This window comes from Dendrobium catenatum, unplaced genomic scaffold (assembly GCF_001605985.2).
Source record: "Dendrobium catenatum unplaced genomic scaffold, ASM160598v2 fragScaff_scaffold_203, whole genome shotgun sequence".
Taxonomy (NCBI): Eukaryota; Viridiplantae; Streptophyta; class Magnoliopsida; order Asparagales; family Orchidaceae; genus Dendrobium; species Dendrobium catenatum.
Genome location: NW_021318665.1, coordinates 301256 through 322003, shown reverse-complemented (window position 1 = coordinate 322003; position 20748 = coordinate 301256). Strand labels below are relative to the sequence as shown.

The 20748-nt window shown below is 31.8% G+C and overlaps 1 protein-coding gene across 2 annotated transcripts in view; it reads right to left on the bottom strand.

The window, feature by feature from the left end:
- The window catches only part of LOC110106409 (probable E3 ubiquitin-protein ligase HIP1), a 27211-nt gene extending 9802 nt beyond the window's left edge, over positions 1-17409 (bottom strand). Inside the window, exon 1 of one of the 2 annotated variants that reach the window (XM_028692966.1) lies at positions 17227-17409. In XM_028692966.1, coding sequence (XP_028548799.1) covers positions 17227-17329 — 103 coding nt within the window. In that variant the 5' untranslated portion in view covers positions 17330-17409. The remainder of the gene's footprint in view (positions 1-17226) is intronic. The other variant, XM_020836313.2, reaches the window with a different exon arrangement.
- Positions 17410-20748: the final 3339 nt, after the last annotated feature.

Sequence of the window (20748 nt, the reverse complement as noted above, 5' to 3'; positions counted from 1 at the left end):
TCACGAATATTGTTCTTATTCCTAAAAAAGACAATCCGTCTTTTTGGAATGACTTTAGACCTATTAGCCTTTGCACCTTTTTTAACAAACTTGTTGCCAAAGTTATTAATTCGCGTTTAGCTTTAATTTTACCTAAAATTATTTCTCCCAATCAAACTGGTTTTGTGAAAGGTCGTAGTATTTTTGATAATATTTTACTCGCTCAAGAAATGGTGCATGATATTAATGCTAAAATCACTGGTGGCAACATCATTTTTAAACTGGATATCACCAAGGCTTATGACAATTTAAATTGGGATTTTCTTTATAATGTTTTGGCTAAGTTTGGTTTTAATCAAAATTTCCTGCGGCTTATCAATAACAGTATTCAAAATTGTTTTTTCTCTCTTATCATTAATGGCTCTAATCATGGTTTTTTTAGCTCGTCTCAAGGTCTTAGACAAGGGGACCCTCTGTCCCCTTCGCTTTTTATCATTGCTATGGAGTATCTTTCTAGAGGTATCGAGAATCTTTTCAGGTTGAATCCTAAACTTATTTTCAAAACTATTGGTGGTATTCCGATTAGTCATCTTAGTTTTGCTGATGATTTTATCATTTTTTCGAATGCTTCTATTAAAAGTATCAAAGTTTTAAACCTGTTTTTAGAGGAATTTCAAAAGAGCAGTGGTTTATACATCAATAAATCCAAGAGTAATTTCATTACTAGCAAGTCTGTGAATATTCAGAGAAAGGCTAGAATTAAAAGAGCTTGTGGTTTTTGTCCTTCTTTTTTGCCCATTAAATATCTTGGCACTCCTCTTTACAAAGGTAGAAAAAGAATTGAGTTATTTGAAAACATTTTCTCTAATTTTCAAAAAAATTGCTTAACTGGTCTTCTAAATTTCTGTCTTTTGGGGGTAGATTGACTTTAATTAAAAGTGTTCTTAACTCTATTCCTATATTTCTTTTCCATTCTTTACAGCCTCCATTTTCTGTTTGTAAGAGAATGGAGAAGTTGATTAATAAGTTCTTTTGGGGAGCCACTGATACTAAGTCGTGCATTAAATGGACTTCCTGGAATAAAATGTGTGGTGTTTTTAATGAAGGAGCCATTGGTTGTAAGTCTGTTTCTGATACTGCTACTGTTTTCTCGCATAAGCTTTGGTTTGGGTTTAGAACTAACAATAGTCTTTGGGCCAACTTTTTGAAAGCTAAGTATTGTAAGGATCTTCATCCCCTTGTGTGCCATTACAAAATTGGAGATTCTCCGGTGTGGAAAAGATTGTGTAAGATTAAATGGGAAGCGGAGAAGTTTATTCAATGGGGCATTGGGCATGGTGATGTTTCCTTTTGGCAGGATAACTGGTTGGGTTGTGCTTCTATTGACCATCTCCTTAATACTCATACCAAAGCTAATATCAAAGTTAAGGATTTCTTTTTTAATGGGAATTGGAATTATGTTAAACTTTGTAGTGTGGTCCCTATTTGCATTGTTGATAAAATTGTGAACATTCCTATTAATCTTGACCATGTGGATAATATCATGTTCAATTTAGCTTCTTCGGCTAAATTCTGTACTAAAAATGTTTGGGAGACTATTAGGATTAAGGGTGAGGTGTCTAATATTTATGGTTTTCTTTGGCATAAAATGATCCCTTTATCCTATACTTTATTGACTTGGAGATGTTTGAAAGACTTCGTGCCTGTGGATACTATTTTGTTTAAGAAAGGTTTTCAGTTTGCTTCTAAATGTCAATGTTGTTTTAATATTGAAAGTTCTACTCATGTTTTTGTTACTAGTAACATGGCTCGTTTGGTTTGGGGTCATTTTTCTAATCTTGCTGAAATGGATAATTTCTATTATCATCAAAGTTTACAGGATATCTTGAAGGATTGGTTTGCTAAAGGTAAACATCATATTAATTGCTTAATTCCTATTTTGATTATTTGGTATATCTGGAAAGCTAGGAATGACTCTAAGCATAACAACATTAAAATGTGGGCTAATCAGATTATTCATAATGTTAGGACTAAAATTCTGAAACTTATTGCTGTTAATCTTATTTCCCAAAAAAATTTTAAAAATAGCAATCGTATGGCTGGTTATTTTGGGATTGTTCCCAATGATTGTAATACTATTAAGACTGATCGGATTGTGCATTGGTTAAAACCTGTTCCTCCTTATGTAAAATTAAATACGGATGGGTCTTTTGGGAAGGATGCTGCTGGTTTTGGGGGGTTAATTAGGAATATGCTTGGTAATCCTATTGGTATTTTTGCTGGTCCTACGGATAAAGTGTCTGCTTTCAATGCTGAATTAATGGGGATTTATCATGGTTTGCATTTGTGCATGGCTATGGGGATCCAGCATGTTTTAATTGAGGTGGACTCTAAACTTGCTATTCATGCTATTTCGAATATGGATGCTGTTTTTCCTAATGAATTTTATCTTATCAGAAAAATTAAAATGATGTTGTCTAAGTTAAATTTTACCTTATCCCATATATACCGAGAAGGTAATACGGCTGCGGATTGGTTGGCTAATTATGGGTCAGGTTTAAATTCTTACCATAATTTGATGACTACTAACCTGCCTAGTCCTCTTAAAGGTATGCTTACTTTAGATAAAATCAGTCTCCCCTATGTCAGACAAGGTTGAGCTTTTTTTATGCATCCTGGAATGTTTGTTGGTTTTTTCTGTGGTCTGGGATATGCTGCCTTTGTTTTTTGTTGTTCTGGTGCTTTATATGCTGGGTGTGGTTATTTGGCTGATCTGTAAGGAGGAGTTATTCGGCTTGTTTATTTTTGGGTATTTCATGGCTGTTGATCATTTCATGATGGGGGGGTGTTTTCTAAGCTGGAACGACTGCTGTATTCATTGCTGTATTCATTGCTCTTTTCTGGGTAGGTTCCTGGATTTTCTGGTGGATTGGAGTTCTAACGGAGTGAATATTAATATGGCTGCTGATCATTTCATGATGGGGGTGTTTTTCTGTGCTGGAACGACTGTTGTATTCATTGCTTTTTTTCTGGGTTGGTTGCTGGATTTTCTGGTGGATTGGAGTATTAATGGTGGTTGGCATTCGGTTCTTTTAGGCACTCATTTGGGTAGTGAGGTTGGGTATTTAAGCTCCAGTTGGACTTCTGTCTCGTTTACCTTGGCTATAAACCCGTCAATTTCATTTTTAATCTTTCTGGGGATGTTTTCTTCGACTGTGTCCAACTGTTTTCTTACCTTTTTTGGGAGTTTATCTTGCAGGAAGATTGAGCTGAATAGGATTTATCTGCTCTTCCTTTTTTGGGTGCTGTTTCTGCACAGCCCGAGCTTATTTACTTGTTCTTTTTGTAATCATAGAAAAAGGACCTACCGTCTCTTAGGTTTTATTTCTTTTTTAAAATGTAGCTCTATCGAGCGTTAGTGTGATGGTGGGACCTTTTAAGGACTGTGTAACCGTTTTTTGACTTTAACGTGTAGGCCCCATAAGTGGGTTTTATCCAAAAAAAAATGTGCCAAAAATAAGTTCAACAACTTATATCATTCATAGAAGATGATAAAGATAATATTTAGTCCACTAATTCTAATGATTGCAAATCATATAATGCGACAGAACATATACCTATCCAATCACCTTGCTCTTTCTTACAATAGCATTATAGTAAATCTCAGTCTGTCCTTTATAACTAATATCTTCCTTTATAACGGTTGAATGTGTGTTGATTTGTTGTATTAAAATTACCTAAGAAAATACTCTATTTCTTTCTTGGTGTTATTCTCTTCATTATTTTTGCATAAGACTTATATAGTAAAGTATGTCATGTCCCATAATCTAACTTGGAAGAATTATTATTTTTATCATTTAATAATATATTAACCAAAGCTATCTAAATTATTTTATCAAAATGAATATCAGTGAAAGTATTTCTACTTATCAAAATATTAATATATATCTATATCTATACTCTTAAAATTATATAAAATACTTAGGAATCATGTAATTACAATAGTTCTTCTCATTTCTTGAGTACAAAAAAATAGTTAAAAAAGAAAGAAGTAAAACCTGAGGAATCATAAAATTACAACACATCTTGATCAATCCTACCATCCAAATCCATTCCTTGAGCTAATATCATTTAAACTATATATAATGAGTAAAATAATTCAACATGTCATTAAAGTCTTATAATTGTGTTGAAACTTGTTGAATAAGAGTTAGGTTGTTAGACCTAAGCTTATGACCCAACGGCTAACCAAGAGGGGGGGGGGGGGTTAATTGATAGTTTTAAAAAATCTCCTCTTAATTGAAATTTAAAAGTTTAAAATCGATGAAATCTTTTTAGTAATTTCAAAAACTATTTTTTAACCACAGATAATAACAAGATAGAAAAATAAAAAACTGCGGAAAATAAAAAGACACAAAATTTATAGTGGTTCGGTCAAACACGACCTAGCATCCACTCCCTAAAGTCTCCCACTTCAGTGTTATGCACTATTACCACTAGTGTCTCACCTTTTACCCCCATAGCAAGGCGCAGAAGCCTTCACAAAAACTCTCTTTCACTACTACCTGGTATGATAGAGAACCGTCGTCCATTTACACCCTCCAAGTGTATGTAGAGTACAATCATCCTTTTACACCCTTCAAGTGTAGGCAGAGTTCGGACGCCGTCCTTTTACACCCTCCAAGTGTAGGCAGAGAATCTTTTACTATTCACACTCTCCAAGTGTAGGCAGAGATCCTTTGGCTGTCCACACTCCTCAAATGTTGGTAGAGAACCGAATCTTCTTGAAAGATCTTCTCACAAGAAATTTAGAAGGACAAGAAAAAAGAGTGAAATAATCATAAATTACAAACAGAGATCCTTATCTTTAAGTAACCAAGTGAACCCTTCACGCTCTAATAGTGAGAAATCTCCTTCAAACACTCTCTCTCACTCTCTCCTTCAAAATCCCTTTAGTATGCATGAAGACCAAATAATAAAAAGATATCATGACAGTCTAAAGTGGACCTTTTATAGAAAAGACACGAAAAACCATTAAAAAAATAGCAATTTTCAAATTTTGAGCGTCCACGATCGTCCTGTTCGATCGCATTTCGTACGTACGAACAGTATAAAAATTGTTGCGTATGAACTCAATATGAATTTGTACGAACTGTCTTCATACCCAATCATTGTCCCGTACGAACATGATTCATCTGATATGAACAGTTTTTCCCAAAGTTCATTGGTACAAAAATGTAGGACGAACTATAAGTTTAAAGATTAGAGGACATTGTCTTGGGACGAATGGATATGATTGTCTGGACGAACATATCAAATGTCAAATCCAGCGCATATCGTCCTAGGATGAATGGGTAAAATTATCTGGACGAACAAATCAAATAACAAATCCAGAGGAGATTGTCCTGGGACGAACGGGTAAAATTATCTGGACGATCATATCAAAGGACAAATCTAGAGGATATCATCATAGGATGAATGGGTAAAATCATCTTGAAGATCTATACTTAGAAAAACTTTTCATCATCACTGTTCATTCCATTGCTCGTTTGGGAGTATAACTGACTAGATCATCCCATATGAAAATGGTTCGACTGTACGATAAGTTTTAAAAATTATGAATTTTTAAAGCTCTCCCTCGGTGTGTGTACTAAGTTACTCAATTACAATCACCCTCTGAGACTCAAATAAAATAAAAAATACAGAATCTAATTTTATAAAACATTCTAAGCAGATCTTGATTTGAAGTTTTCAACAATCTGGAGTATAATTTTCCTAAAATATTAGTACACACAAGAGTAAAAATAAATCTTCCAAAAAGTATTAAGAGAAAATAATAATCAAAACAATAATATTTGGAATCATAAAAAATATACATGTTACAAGAATGTGCAAGAATGTAAAACATGCATAGCTAAGTAGCAACTCTCTCAATAATCTTTCCCTTTTTGATGATGACAAAACAATTATTGTTTGTGTAAATTTGAAAGTTTTAAGTTTCTCCTAAACTCCCCCTGAATAAATAAGCGTGTGAGAATAAGAGGCATTTATAATGAACAAATCAAAATTTTAATTTTAAAGCTTTTCAACACAAAAATAATCATAAAAAAATGACACTGAAATGCCAAAATAAATATAGAGACACTAACAACACAAAGACACAAACAAAACATAACAAAAATATACAGAAACAAGAACAACACAATCAAATGTCAAATAATATTTCTCCCCCTTTTTGATAACAGTAAAAAGAGAAGAAGAATCAAATAAACATAAAAATGTAAGAAGTTATATGAGAAGCCTTTGATAATTGATCATGAAAGAGATTAAGTTATATTTGTAATAAAAAAGATAAATATCATTAGAAAAAAATTATATGATTTAAATATAAATATAACATAGATAAGAAAAAATATCAAGATCATGAATCAGTTTAGACATTGAGATAAGCAAAATTATTGCAAAGAAGATGTAATAAAAATTTATGTATTTCAAATTTCAATAAAAAATAAAATTGAACAGAAGATTCATTTGAATGTTAAAGATTAAAAGATAGAGGAAATAACATATACTCATGGCGCTTTGTACATCTTTTCAATATTTGTGGACTAATTTTGTATCTCTTTTTCAATTTCCAAACCATTGCGCAGTCTTTTCATTTTTGTTGATCTTTCCAAAATCGATAATCTAAAATCTTAAATTTCTCTAAGTATAAAGGTATTTATATTGAAAAGAGAAATAAAAATAAGAAAATATCAAAATTGTAATAATAATACTTAAATTGTGTTACTTTAACAAGAGACATGAGTTTGGTAGCTTTAACTTGATCAAGTTATAACACAACTTAAATTTTTGAAAGATTAGATTTTTAATGAATTTAATTTTGTATTGCATTTCAATGTGTACCACTTGTTAGATCAATTTGTCAAGATAATCATATAGGCTAACAAATATTTCTAAAAGAGATAAAAAATAACTAAAATAAGACAAGATAGTTTTTAATGATATCAAGGTAATGATAATACATTGAGCATGATTGATATCAACACACAAATATTCATGAAACATATAACATGAAGACAGAAAAACTAATAACACATCACATCGCATCACATCATAATTGGTAGAGAGAATCATGAAAAAAGTACAGTCATCATTCTGAGGGGCCCTAATCTTGAGGAGGTGGTTGGTTGAATAAATTAAAATAGCTATTCATCATAACTATATTTGTGTTGACTGGTTCAATCATTTTTATGACGGTTTGAAATGTCTCCCACTTAGAAATGCCATATATTTGTATGTACGAACTAAAGGTTCGTACGTACGATTAGAATTAAAAATTGACTATGTCCGTATAACCGTCTACATGCTTATATTGGAATGCATACACATCGTCAGGATGATCTGAGGATCGTACAGGCGAACTATAATAAAAACTAAAAAAAATTGCATTCAGACAGTTCAACTCAATAATTGATATGACATGAGATTCTTCTAGTACAAAAATATTTCATACAGACGAACATGAAACTTAGAAATTTTTATATGATTTCTCAAAAAACATGAATTTTAATGTGAAAATATTTTGAAAATACCAAAAACAAACAGACAAAAATTGCAAAAGCATATATGCACAAAAATAGAAAAACACACAAGTAGAAATTAAAAATACAAAAACACATCAATGTTACAAAAAATTTAATTAAGCATTCAAATCAATCACACCTAGCCTTATTCTTAATGTACTGAATGTATCAAAGGCTAGTGGTTTTATAAAAATATTTGCAAGTTTATTTTCAGTTGAAATATGATTGAGTTAAATTTCTCCTTTGGATATATGATCCCTTATCAAATGATGTCTGATATCAATATATTTGGTTCTTAAATGTTAAATAGGATTTTTAGAAATACTAATGGAACTAGTATTATCACAATAAATTTAAATTGTGCCTATTTTTAATCCTAAATTATTCAACTATTATTTAAATCAAAGTACTTGTGCCACACAACTTTCTAAGACAATGTATTCAGCTTCAACAGTAGATAAAGCTATGGAATTCTGTTTACTACTGGACTAAGAGATTAAAGAATTTCCAATAAATTGACATGTTCCAGAAGTACTCTTTCTATCAACCCTACAACCTACAAAGTCTGAATTTTGAATATCCAATTATTTTAAATGTAGAGCTAAAATTAGGATACCAAATTTCTAAATTCTCAGTTCCCAAGAGATATCTCAAAATCCTTTTTACTGCTATCAAATATGATTCTTTTGAATCTGATTGAAATCTAGCATACAAACAAACACTAAACATAATATCAAGTCTACTAGCTGTCAAGTAAAGCAAAGATCCAATAATTCCTCTAAATTTCTTTTGATCAACAGATTTTCTCTTAGGGTCCTTATTCAATTGAACTGAGAAACTCATAGGTGTACTAAAAGGTTTAGCATTGTGCATTTCATACTTTTTGAGAATATCCTTAACATACTTTGACTGACTAAGAAATATACCCTTCTCAATTTGTTTAATACTAAAGCCTAAAAAGTAACTCAAATCTTCCATTAGACTCATCTCAAATTCACTACTCAATATTTTAGAAAATTAATCATAAATATTTTTATCACTAGATCCAATGATGATATCATCAACATAAATTTGTACAATGAGTATGTCTTCTCCTAATTTTTTTAAAATGAGAGTTGTGTCTTTACTTCCTTTTTCAAAAGATCTCTCAAGTAGGAAGGTGCTCAACCTCTCATACCAAGCCTTAGGTGCCTATTTCAATCTGTATAATGCCTTTTTTAATTTAAAAATATGATTTGGGTGTTTAGAATATTTAAAGCCTGGAGATTGTTTCACATAAACATCATCTTGAATCACCTCATTTAAAAAGGAACTTTTAATATCAATTTGATATAATTTTAATCCTTTAAAATAGGAAAAGGTTAACAAAACTCTCATTGCTTCAAGTCTAACTACAGGGGTAAAAGTCTCCTCAAAATCAATTCCTTCAATCTGATTATACCCCTTAGTCACCAATCTAGCATTATTTCTAATGACTACTCCTAAGTCATTAATTTTGTTCTTGAATACCCACTTACTTCCAACTACACTTTAATCCTTTAGCCTTGCAATTAATTTCCAAACTTTATTTCTTAAAAATTGATTTAATTCTTCTTGTTTTGCCAAAATCCAAAATTTATTCAAAAATGCTTGATCAATATTTATGAGTTCTATCATATAAATAAAGGCTGAATGATTAACTTCTTTATTCAGTCCACGCCTAATCCTAACACCCTCATTAGATTCACCTATAATCAATTCCTTTGAGTGGTTTTTAGAAAATCTCAAATCTCTAAGTATCGGGTTTTATATCTCCAAATTTTCATCCAAATTTATTTTCTCAAATTTTTGGGAGTCAATATCTGTCTCATCCTCTTCAACAATTGGTTCTTCCAAAATTTTAGATTCATCAAATATAACATGTGTGGTCTCTTCAATTACCAAAGTTCTTTTATTGAATACTCTATAAGATTTTCCAACACTAGAGTATCACAGAAAAATTTCTTTATCTAATTTTGGATCAAATTTTCCTAAGACAGATTTTTCATTATTATGAATGAATACCTTACATCCAAAAACATATAAATGTTACAAATTAGGTGTTCTCCCCTTAAGTAACTCATAGGGTGTTTTATTCAAGTTTGATCTGATGTTCACCCTATTCAGAACATGACTTGCCGTGCTAACCGCTTCAGCCTAAAAATATTTTAGAATTGAATATTCTGCCAACATGGCTCGAGCAGCATCTATTAATGTTCTATTTTTCCTTTCAAATAATCTATATTTCCTTTCAACTAACCCATTATGTTGACGGATTCTAGGTGCAAAAAAATTATGATCAATCCCTTTCTCCTTACAAAAATCTTCAAATTTCTCATTTTTAAAAATTATGATTAATCCATATACCTTTCCTCTTAGACTTACAGTTCCAACTGGTCCAAAAAGATCTATATGCAAAATCTCCAATGATTTACTAGTTCTAAGATCCTTATTGGACTGAAAAGAAGACTTCACCTATTTTCCTAGTTGACAAGCATCACAAAAGTGGTCTTTAGTAAAGTCTAGTTTTGATATACCTCTTACTAATTTCTTTTGGGTAATCCTCCTAAGGTTTTTTTATACTAGAGTGACAAAGTCTCCTATGCCAAAATCATGACTCATCAGAAATTATTTTTAAATAAAAAGTAGTGGGAGTTTTAATATAATTTAAATCTAGTATATAAATATTATTTACCCTCAAACCATTAAGGCTTAATATGCAGCTAGTAGGAAAAAAATTGACGTTGTATCCTTTATCATATAGTTGACTAATACTAAACAGATAATGCTTTAAGAATTCTACAAGCAGTACATTCTAAATAAAAAAATTCTTGAGATTTCTAATTATACCTAATCCCACCACCTTCCTAATGATGTTATCTCCAAGTGTAACCTTGCCTCCACTTTTGGCTTCCAGCGATATAAATTATTTAGTATCTCCAGTAAAATGTCTTGAGCAACTGCTGTCCAGATACATATGCTCTCATGAGGCCTTGTGTGGGAGCAATCCTACAAAATCATCAAATGTTAGACCTGAGAACCCAAAAAAGTTTGGGTTCTCCTTTTGGCAATTTTAAAATAGATACATATATGATATATCTAGGTTTATGCGTTTTAGGTTTCCACACAAAATGAGTTTTTCTATTTAAATTACATGTGTGTGCTATATGTCCAATCAATCCATAAGTAAAGCATCTAATCCCAGGAAAAGGATTTTTTAATCTTTTATTACTACTCTGTCTCTTCCCAAGTTGTATAAATTATGGATACAAAATAGGATTTGTAGAATCTTCAAGTGTTGGAGGTTTTCTATTTTCCTTGAGAGCTTTTACTTTCAATTTTAAATAAATGTTCAAATCTTTTAGGACATGCTTATCAAAATTTAAGTAGTGCTCTCCACTCTTCGAATCATCCTCAAAAGTCTTAAAATTATTTTTCAATTTTTCATAGGATGATTTTATATTCACATTTTCTTTATTCAAGTTGTAAAATTCATCTAGTAAGCTCATGTGGTTTCTATCAATTAAAGCATGATCTTTCCTAAGAATCTCGTGTTCTTTTTACAATTCTTGTAGTTCTAGGTTGAGACTAGCATGCATTTTCTTCAACTTCCTATATGCATCATGTATGTGTTCAAAAACTTCTAAAAGTTTATTGTAAGTCAAATCACATTCCTCTTTTTGATCTGACTGATCAAGATTATCTTCCATTATGCACAAGTTGGTGACTTCTTCCTCTTTTTTAGTTTTTGACGAGTCTGAAGCTGAGTCCGCCCAGAAAACTCTTTGAAATTTCTTCTTGCCCTTCTTCACAATTGGTTTCTACTTTACATTCTCCTTGCTAGGAGTAACTTTAAGTTTTGGGCAATCTGACTTAATGTGTCCAGATTTCTTGCACTCGTAGCAAATCACATCATTAGAAACCTTGATATTTCTATTAAACTTAACTCGATTCCATTGCTGGTGTCTCTTTTGTTTCTTCTTTAGAAAGATTCTAAACTGTCTAGTCATTAATGCAATGTTGTCCTCTTCCTCAGGTTATGATCGATCACTCTCCGTCTCCTCCGCTTTTAGTGCTATGTTCTTTTCCCTTTGAGGTTCTCTTGCATAAATCTTTCTTTGACTCCTTGCTCGTAAGTAATTAGTGATCCAAGAAGATTATTAATAGAGTATATATTTAAATCTTTAGACTCTGTAATTGCAATTATCTTAACATCATATACAATATACAAACAACGAAGTATCTTATTAATCATTTCAGCATTTATAAGTTCCTTACCCAATGCATGCAAATAAGTAACTATTTATGTGAATCTTGTGTACATGTTAGAAATGGATTCATTAGATTTCATGTGAAATAGTTCTTAGTCATGAAACAAGATATTAAGTATAGATTATTTAACTTTGTTAGTCCTTCATATGTTACACAAAGTCTATCTCATATGTCCTTTTCATTTTTGTAGTGGAAACCCACATGTAATCTTCAGATTTAAGAGCACAAAAGTTCAAACATTTAGCATTAAGTTGTGCTAATTCATGTTGTTCTACAATCTAGTATGTAAAGGGAATATACACTCTAACTCTGTCAACTAATCTAGTTGGTTTTGTATACCCTTCCAGACTAAGATTCACATACGATAGTCTAGTGACTGTAAAAATGTTGACATATATATTTTTCAAAAATCAAAAGGAATATTATCAAACAAGGGAGGTTTAGTTATAGAGTAACCTTTTGGTGTGTTTTGGGTTCCAAATATAGTTATGGTCGTTAATCAAAAAGTAGTCTAAACTTATGGTTTTAAAATAAAGAACTGATATCACTTGTTGAATATGAGTTAGGTTATTAGACCTAAGCTTATGTCCCAACGGCCAACTAAGAGGGCGAGGAAGGGGGGCGATGGTGAATTGGTAATTTTAAAAAATCTCCTCTTAATTGAAATTTAAAAGTTTAAAACCGATGAAATCTTTTTAGTAATTTCAAAAACTATTTTTTAACCATAGATAATAACACGATAGAAAAATAAAAGTTGCGGAAAATAAATAACACAAGATTTATAGTGGTTCAGTAAAATATGACTTACATCCACTCCCTGAAGTCTCTCACTTCAGGTATTGCACTATTACCACTATTGTCTATCCTTTTACCCCCATAACAAGGCTGAGAAGCCTTCACAAAAACTCTCTTCCACCACTACCCAGTGCAGAAGAGAACCGTACGTCATCCTTTTACACCCTCCAAGGGTAGGCAGAGTACCGTCGTCCTTTTACACCCTTTAAATATAGGCAGAGTACTATCATCCTTTTACACCCTCCAAGTGAAAGCAGAGAACCTTCTACTATTCACACTCTCCAAGTGTAGATAGAGAACCTTCGACTATTTACACTCTCCAAGTGTAGGTAGAGAACCTTCGACTGTTCACACTCCTCGAGTGTCGATAGAGAATCAGAACTTTTTGAAAGATCTTCTTATGAGAAATCTAGAAGAATAAGAGAAAAGAGTGAAGTAATCACAAATTACAAACATATATCCTTACCTTTGAGTAACCAAGTGAACCCTTCACGCTCTAATAGTAAGAAATCTCCTTCAAACACTCTCTCTCACTCTCTCTTTCAAAATCACTTTAATATGCATGAAGACCAAATGATAAAAAGATATCATGACAGACTTAAGTAGACCTTTTATTGAAAAGACACGAAAAACCATCCAAAAAACTACAATGTTTATTTTTTTAGTGTACACGATCATCCCGTAAGATTGCATTTTGTACGTACGAACAATATAAAAACTTTTGCGTATGAACTCAATGTAAATTTGTACGAACTGTCTTCGTACCCAATCATTGTCCTGTACGAACATGGTTCATCCTGTACGAATACTTTTTCACAAAGTTTGTTGGTACAAAAATGTATGATGGACTACAAGTATACATAATAGAGAACATCATCCTGGGATGAATGAATAAGATCATCTGGACAAACAAATCAAATGTCAAATCTAGATCAGATCATCCTGGGACGAATGGGTAAAATCATCTAGATGAATAGATCAAATAACAAATACAGAGGAGATCATCCTGGGACGAATGGGCAAAATCATCTAGACGATCAAATCAAATGATAAATCCAGAAGAGATCATCCTGGGACGACGAATAGGTAAAATCATATGGATCATCTATACTTAGAAAAAAATTTTGTCATCTCTGTTCATTTCATTACTCGTTTGGGAGTATAACTGACCAGATCGTCCTATACGAACATGGTTTTTACTGTACGCTAAGTTTTGAAAATTATGAATTTTTAAAACTCTCCCCCAGTGTGTGTGTGCTAAGTTACTCGATTACAATCGCACTCTCTTAGACTCAAATAAAATGAAAAATACATACTACAATTTTACAAAATATTCTAAGCAGATCTTGATTTGAAGTCTTCAACAATCTGGAGTATTATTTTTTTGAAATGTTAGTACACACAAGAGCAAAAAAAAATCTTCTAAAAAGTATTAGGAGAAAATAATAATCAAAATAATAATATTTGGAATCATCAAAAACATACAAGTTGCAAGAATGTACTCTCTTAGACTCAAATAAAATGAAAAATACATACTACAATTTTACAAAATATTCTAAGCAGATCTTGATTTGAAGTCTTCAACAATCTGGAGTATTATTTTTTTGAAATGTTAGTACACACAAGAGCAAAAACAAATCTTCTAAAAAGTATTAGGAGAAAATAATAATATTTGGAATCATCAAAAACATACAAGTTGCAAGAATGTGCAAGAATGTAAAACATACAAAGCTAAGTAGTAACTCTCTCAAAAAATTGAACTCAAAACATGATAAAGAAGCAATATGCATTGTTTGATTGAAAAAATTGAGTTTAAAAAAGATTAATTTTTTTGGTAGAATTTAATTTCTAGAATTTCGGTTTTAAAATTGAACAAGTCATTATGTATAATATATTACCTCGAGAGGCGAGGACATTATTCCCTAATATGTTCATATTATAAAACTTTGAATTCATCTATATTATTATAGTCAAACTAAAAGAAAAAAAAAACATATGTTCTAGAGGGTCAAAGTGAAGTTTGATCGAGTGCTTAACTATAATAATATGGATGCATGATCATTAATTTCATAATCAAGGTCATGATAAAAGAATGTTATATTTTCCTAAGAAAAAAAGATATCATTTTTCATCAATCATTTAAATATAATGATAATGATCGTTGACCTTAATTTTCCCAAAGATAATTAGAGGAAGGTTTAGAAAAAAAACTTAATTTTGAAAATTGATCTAGGTTCAAAATCTTCTACGAGTGCAAGCTCTCATAGTTAATTATATCATATGAAATCACAGTTTCTTACAAAAACTCTTGAATAAAATAATGATAAAAATTTTATTTGAAAAATATCAAGGATTGATATCAAATGATTGAAGTTAGAATTTCAAATGGAAATTGATCAAGTAAGAGAACTTATTTCTCAAAGTCAAAGGAAAAATAGTATGAGGCAGTTTGAGATTCTAAAACACTTCAGAAAACACCCCAGCTTATTCTATTTGTAGGGCTTGAATTTTTTATTGAAGGGGATTTAAATTTAAGCTAACAATTTTATTCGAATGTTGAGATTATATTCCAAGAAAATGAGGTGTTATGATTTTGAGTTTGCCTCATATTCTAATCTAAACTAGGCAATAGGCGATAGTAATCCAATCCTAACTAATGCAGTGCAAAACTTGGACTTACCCTGGCCACGATTGAGGAGCTAACTAATCACCTAAGAGCTTAAAAATCATGAATATGATCTATTTTATGGAAGAGTGATAAAGGCATTATTTAATCAAGTTTTAGAAAATGGGGTCAGCATCTAGAGCAGATCCTAATTGGTTCATTGACTTATGTAGGATAATTGATGCTTGAAATAAAATGCAATTTTATATGATTTTTTACATTTTTAGTTGATTTTTAATGCAATATAAGCAAATTAACTTGATAAATTCATAAAATTTGTATGAACCAGTTTTAAAAAAAGGCTTTAAAATATGTTTTATCTTAGATATTGCACAACTTCCTCTTTGATGAGACTGGACCATAATAGGTCAAGTGGTTGCTAGAACTCATATGTAGGGAGGTGCCTAACAAGAAAGAAAAAGTAATTATATGGTACATGCGACTCTTGGCTTGCCCGAGCTTACTTCTCAAAGCTGTTAGAGTTTTTATCTAAGTTTAAAATTTCATTTTTCATTAAAGTAGAAAATTTTTGTTTGTGCCATCACGAATCTCCGATCGTTCCAGACTAAAACAAAAATCAACATGCAATCGAAAAAGGCTAGTAAAGACATGTAATTTGAATTGTACAATCAAGTTAAATAAATAAATCAAATTAATTAAATATATTCAAATTCCATGTGGCAAGTGCCACTAAATAGTACAATCTAGGGTATGTATAAATTAAAAGTGGCTGAGTACTACTTATAAAAACTCGTATTCTACTCCTAGGACTGACACAAGTGACTTTGAGAATGAGATTCTTATCAGTTTTCACTTCTTCGTCCTTCTGCATGCTCCTTGGATTCATCGAGTCCTGATATCCAAGTGAAAAGAAAACTTAAATTTTTCAAATTATCTAAATTTGGATCTTCAAATGAAAAGGAACTCTCCCCTAAGGGATGTTCCTTTCTCTTTAGATTCCAAATTGGATTTATAACATTCCGTCTCAAAAGGTCACTTTTTCAACTCTTAATTAAAACTACAATACATCAAATTATATATAAATAAAATTAATAATCTAGACTCAACCACCACCTGCAAGGTTATCCTAAGTAATAAATAGTTAAATCGATATCCCAAGATGTTATATATATGAAAATGCTTAAAACTCAATCACAATCACACGTGGTCATGCTCTTTTTAATTTAAAGGGGATTTAGCATGTGTCGCGATCTGCTACAGCCTGCCAGCCGACACGCACGAACAGCCTGCAACCTCTCGGGCAACCCGCCCTCTTGCCCACTCGCACAACCCGCCGCAGCCTACAGGCACACATATGGTGGGGTTTGAACCCTAGCCTTAAGTCCGCATGCTTGCCCGACGATCAAGCCACTTAACCAAAATTGTCTTAATTTTAATGCTTTTCTATTTATGTTATAAAAAGCAAAATATGAAAATTAATACTATTTAATCTTATTATTTTGAAATTAATACTAATTTTATTTAAGATCAAAATAATTAATATATTTAGTTTGCTTTAAAAATGAATTATTAAACTTATTAATTTATTTTAACAATGAATTATGAATATATTTAATTTAATTTAAAAGAAAATTTGTAAAAAATATTTCACTTTTCTATTTAATCTATACTAATAAAAAAATTAAATTTAAAATAAAATAAAATAAAATTCTAAAACTAATAATTAATTTAAATAAGTTATTAAATTAATAAAAATTATATAAATTATTTTAAAACTAGTTAATTAAAATAACATTTTAAATTATTGATTAATTAAAACAAACTAAAGAAAATAAAAATTAATAAGTACCTGACATATGGAGAGAGAGAGAGAGAGAGAGAGAGAGAGAGAGAGAGAGAGAGAGAGAGAGTATGCAGAAATGAAGAAAATAAAAGAAAAGATGTGCGTACTTTGACAATGAGGACCAGTATGCATCGATGGCCTAGGAACAGATGGCATCATCCATCTCATTGAAACAGAATGCATCATCCATGGCGCGGGAACAGAGCGCATCTGTGGCGTATAAGCATAGCCTGTAGCAACTGAAATGTTTGTAAATATTAGTGTATCATCTAATCGTTGCTGCACCCAAAATCCACGCTCCATATATAGCTCGTGAAACTGAAACAATTCTTCGAGAAAATTAAGAATGCAGGTCGTCGGAGAAAAAGAAGAAGAAGACGAAGTGTGGAGTCGCTTGTGAGTAGCGGATGAGAGAAACTGGGAGGGGTAATAGAGCGAGGAGCGAGAGATATTAGATCCGATTGCATATTTCTGTAACATTTATAGAAGCAGTTCAAACTAATGGTAATTATGTTTTCAAATTAATAAAAATCTATCTTTGGAAACCAAATCAAATTGATAAAATATATTTATGGAAAGTAAATCATCAAAATTTCATCATATATGAACAAATATTATTAGTGATATCTGAGTGATTCTAACGGTTTATAAAATCTAAAATGAATAAATTATTCTAACGATTTATAAATTTAATTAGTTGACTATAAATTTTAATTTTAATATAGTATGATTATTTGTATTTTTATTCTTTGAATACTTGAAAGAAGAAAGATACCAAATGTAGGAAACGTTGATTGTTCTTATACCAAAGGTATCTAATCCTCTCTTCCCGTCTAATTATAGACCAATCAGTTTATGAAATTCAGTGTACAAGGTGGTAGCAAAGGTGATTTTGAACAGATTAATAGAAGTTATTCTGAAGCTGATCTCGAAGGAGCAAGTGGCATTTATTAAAGTGAGATCTCTGTCAGATCATGTGTCGATTTCTCAAGAATTATTTCACAAATTTAGATTCTCTATATATGCTAAAGGGCTTGTTTCTTTCAAGGTGGACATGGAACAAGTATATGATTCCATGTCTTGGTCTACTCTTTGGAAAGTGTTGGACTATTTTGACTTTCCTCCAAAGTTCTCCAAATTGGTTTTGGAGTATGTTGAAGATCCTACTTTCTCATTGATTATCAATGGTAATTGCTCAGACTAGATGAAAGCAAGGAGTGGATTTCGTCAAGGTTGTCCTTTGTCTCCTCTCTTTTTTTATTATATGTTCACAACTCCTATCTAATGCTTTAGCTCAAAGTTCTTGTGGTATTAGCATTAATTCAGTAGGCCCTAGAGTGCCCCATTTACTCTATGCATATGATGTTATAAAGTTTTAGGAAGCCAATAGGAAGGCTGTTAAGTAAAGGGTATTCTTAATGATTTTTATGGATGGACGGGTCAGCATATAAATATGGGCAAATCAGCCATTTTATTTGGTAAATATGTGAGCAGAAAGAAGAAGAAAAGCATTTCTCGTATTATGGGATTTAAACCCGTGAAGGAATTCAACTATCTTGGGGTAAATATTAACTTAAGGAAACTTGTTAGTGATGACTTCCAATTCATAATTAACAAAGCTTTGAGGATCCTTAACATTTCGGAAAGCAAGTTCATATCCTCACATTGGTCAAATTAGTAATGCTCTCATATCCAACTTTTCATGCAACACATTCCCTTGTTCCAAATTGATTGCTTGAGGAACTAGACAAATTATGTAGGAGTTTCATTAGGAATAAATCTAATGGAAGACTTAGATTACATTATGCAAGTTGGTATGACCTTGGTAAGCCTTTGTGTTTGGGGGGTCATGGATTATATTCTAGTGTCACTAAAACTCCTGCATGAAGAGAAAGGTTGGTATAGAGATTTATTCAAGATAAGGAGTCCCTTTTGCACAATTTATTGGCTCCTAAGTATGGTGTTTGGCTTGATTTGGGAAATGTAAGAAGAGGCTATTCATCTACTTGGAAAATATTGAATGGAGGGAGGATCCTGTAACCTATTGTCAGGTGGACCAACTTGAATTCTGCTGATAATATCCCCATCCTTTTCACTATCACTCTGAACAATAGATCCAAGATATCTAAAACGTGTACTCTTATTAATGACTTGATCGCCCAAAGTCACAATACCCTCACTTGGTCTATTTCTACTAAAATTACACTCCATATATTCCATTTTAGATCTACTGAAGCAAAAACCTTTATACTCTAAGGTTGACCTCCATAATTCAAGTTTACCTTCAACTCCCTCTCTAGTCTTATCAACAAGAAGAATATCATCAGCAAAAAGCATACACCAAGGTACATCCTCTTTCAAATGTATAGTGAGAACATCCATGACTAAAGCAAAAAGATATGAGCTTAAGGTTGATCCTTGATGTCACCCAACCGAAAAAGGGAAATACTTGGTTAAGCCACCTTGTGTTTACAAGTAATAGCTCTTGCGTACATATCTTTAATGATTTGAATATAAGCATTATTGACTCCTTTCTTTTCAAGAACTCTCCATAGCACTTCTCTTGAAAATTTATCATATGCTTTTTCTAAATCAAAATATCATATATAGATCCCTTTATCTTAAAGTCCAATCAATAATTAGTTGTTAAATTAAACTAAATAAATTAATTATTTTGATCTTAAATAAAATTAGTATTAATTTCAAAATAAAAAGACTAGTTAGTATTAAGTTTCATATTTTGTTTGTTATGATATAAATAGAAAACATCCAAATTAAGACAGTTGTGGCTAAGTAGCGTGATAGTCAGGCAAGCATGCAAGTGCAAGGCCAGGGTAAGAACCCTGCAATAGGTGCAGTGCACTTGCAGGCTGTGGCGGGTCGTGCGGGCGAGCAAGCAGGCGGGTTGCACGGGGGATGCATGTTGGTCTCACGTGACGGCTAGCGAACTATGGCAAGTCACATTGGTTGGAGGGCGGGAGTTTGGAGGGTCGTGCGGGCATGCATAGGCTAGTCCTGCGGGCTGGATAGTAGGCCCAACTGGGTGGGGGCAGGACCTTTTTTTAGTTTTTTTTGTTTTAGTTTATTTTTTTGGTGGATATATTCCACCAAAAATATTTCCGATAGTTTTTTTTGCACGAAATCCGTCATAAATTGTTCCGATAGACTGTTTTATGTTGGTGGCAATTTTTTGACACGTGTTTTGTCGGCGTAAATATTTTCACCGGAAATACTAATTTTTGATAGATTTTGACTATTTTCCGGTGAAAAGTGTCATCTAAAAATGACATTTTCTGTAGTTTTTCTCTTGAGGAAATTCGAAAGAAAGCTCCATTTGAAGTCCAAATATGTTTGAGTCAGTCAAAATTCTCTTGTCTCAAAGAAGGAAAATAAAAGTAAAAGTAAAATTATATTAGATAAATTAGTGATCTCTGTGGATAGTGGATCAAAATCCCTTGTACCGCTCTTAGTGTATGATTTCTATTTCATCCCACCGAAGATTAAGAAATTGATGAATAAGATTTACGTTCCTCTACGTCCGGTCGGAGGACGTAATAATTGTTCCTAAAAAGCTAGATGAAAAACTCAAAATATGGTATTCACATAAAATAACATCATTTGGTGTGGGG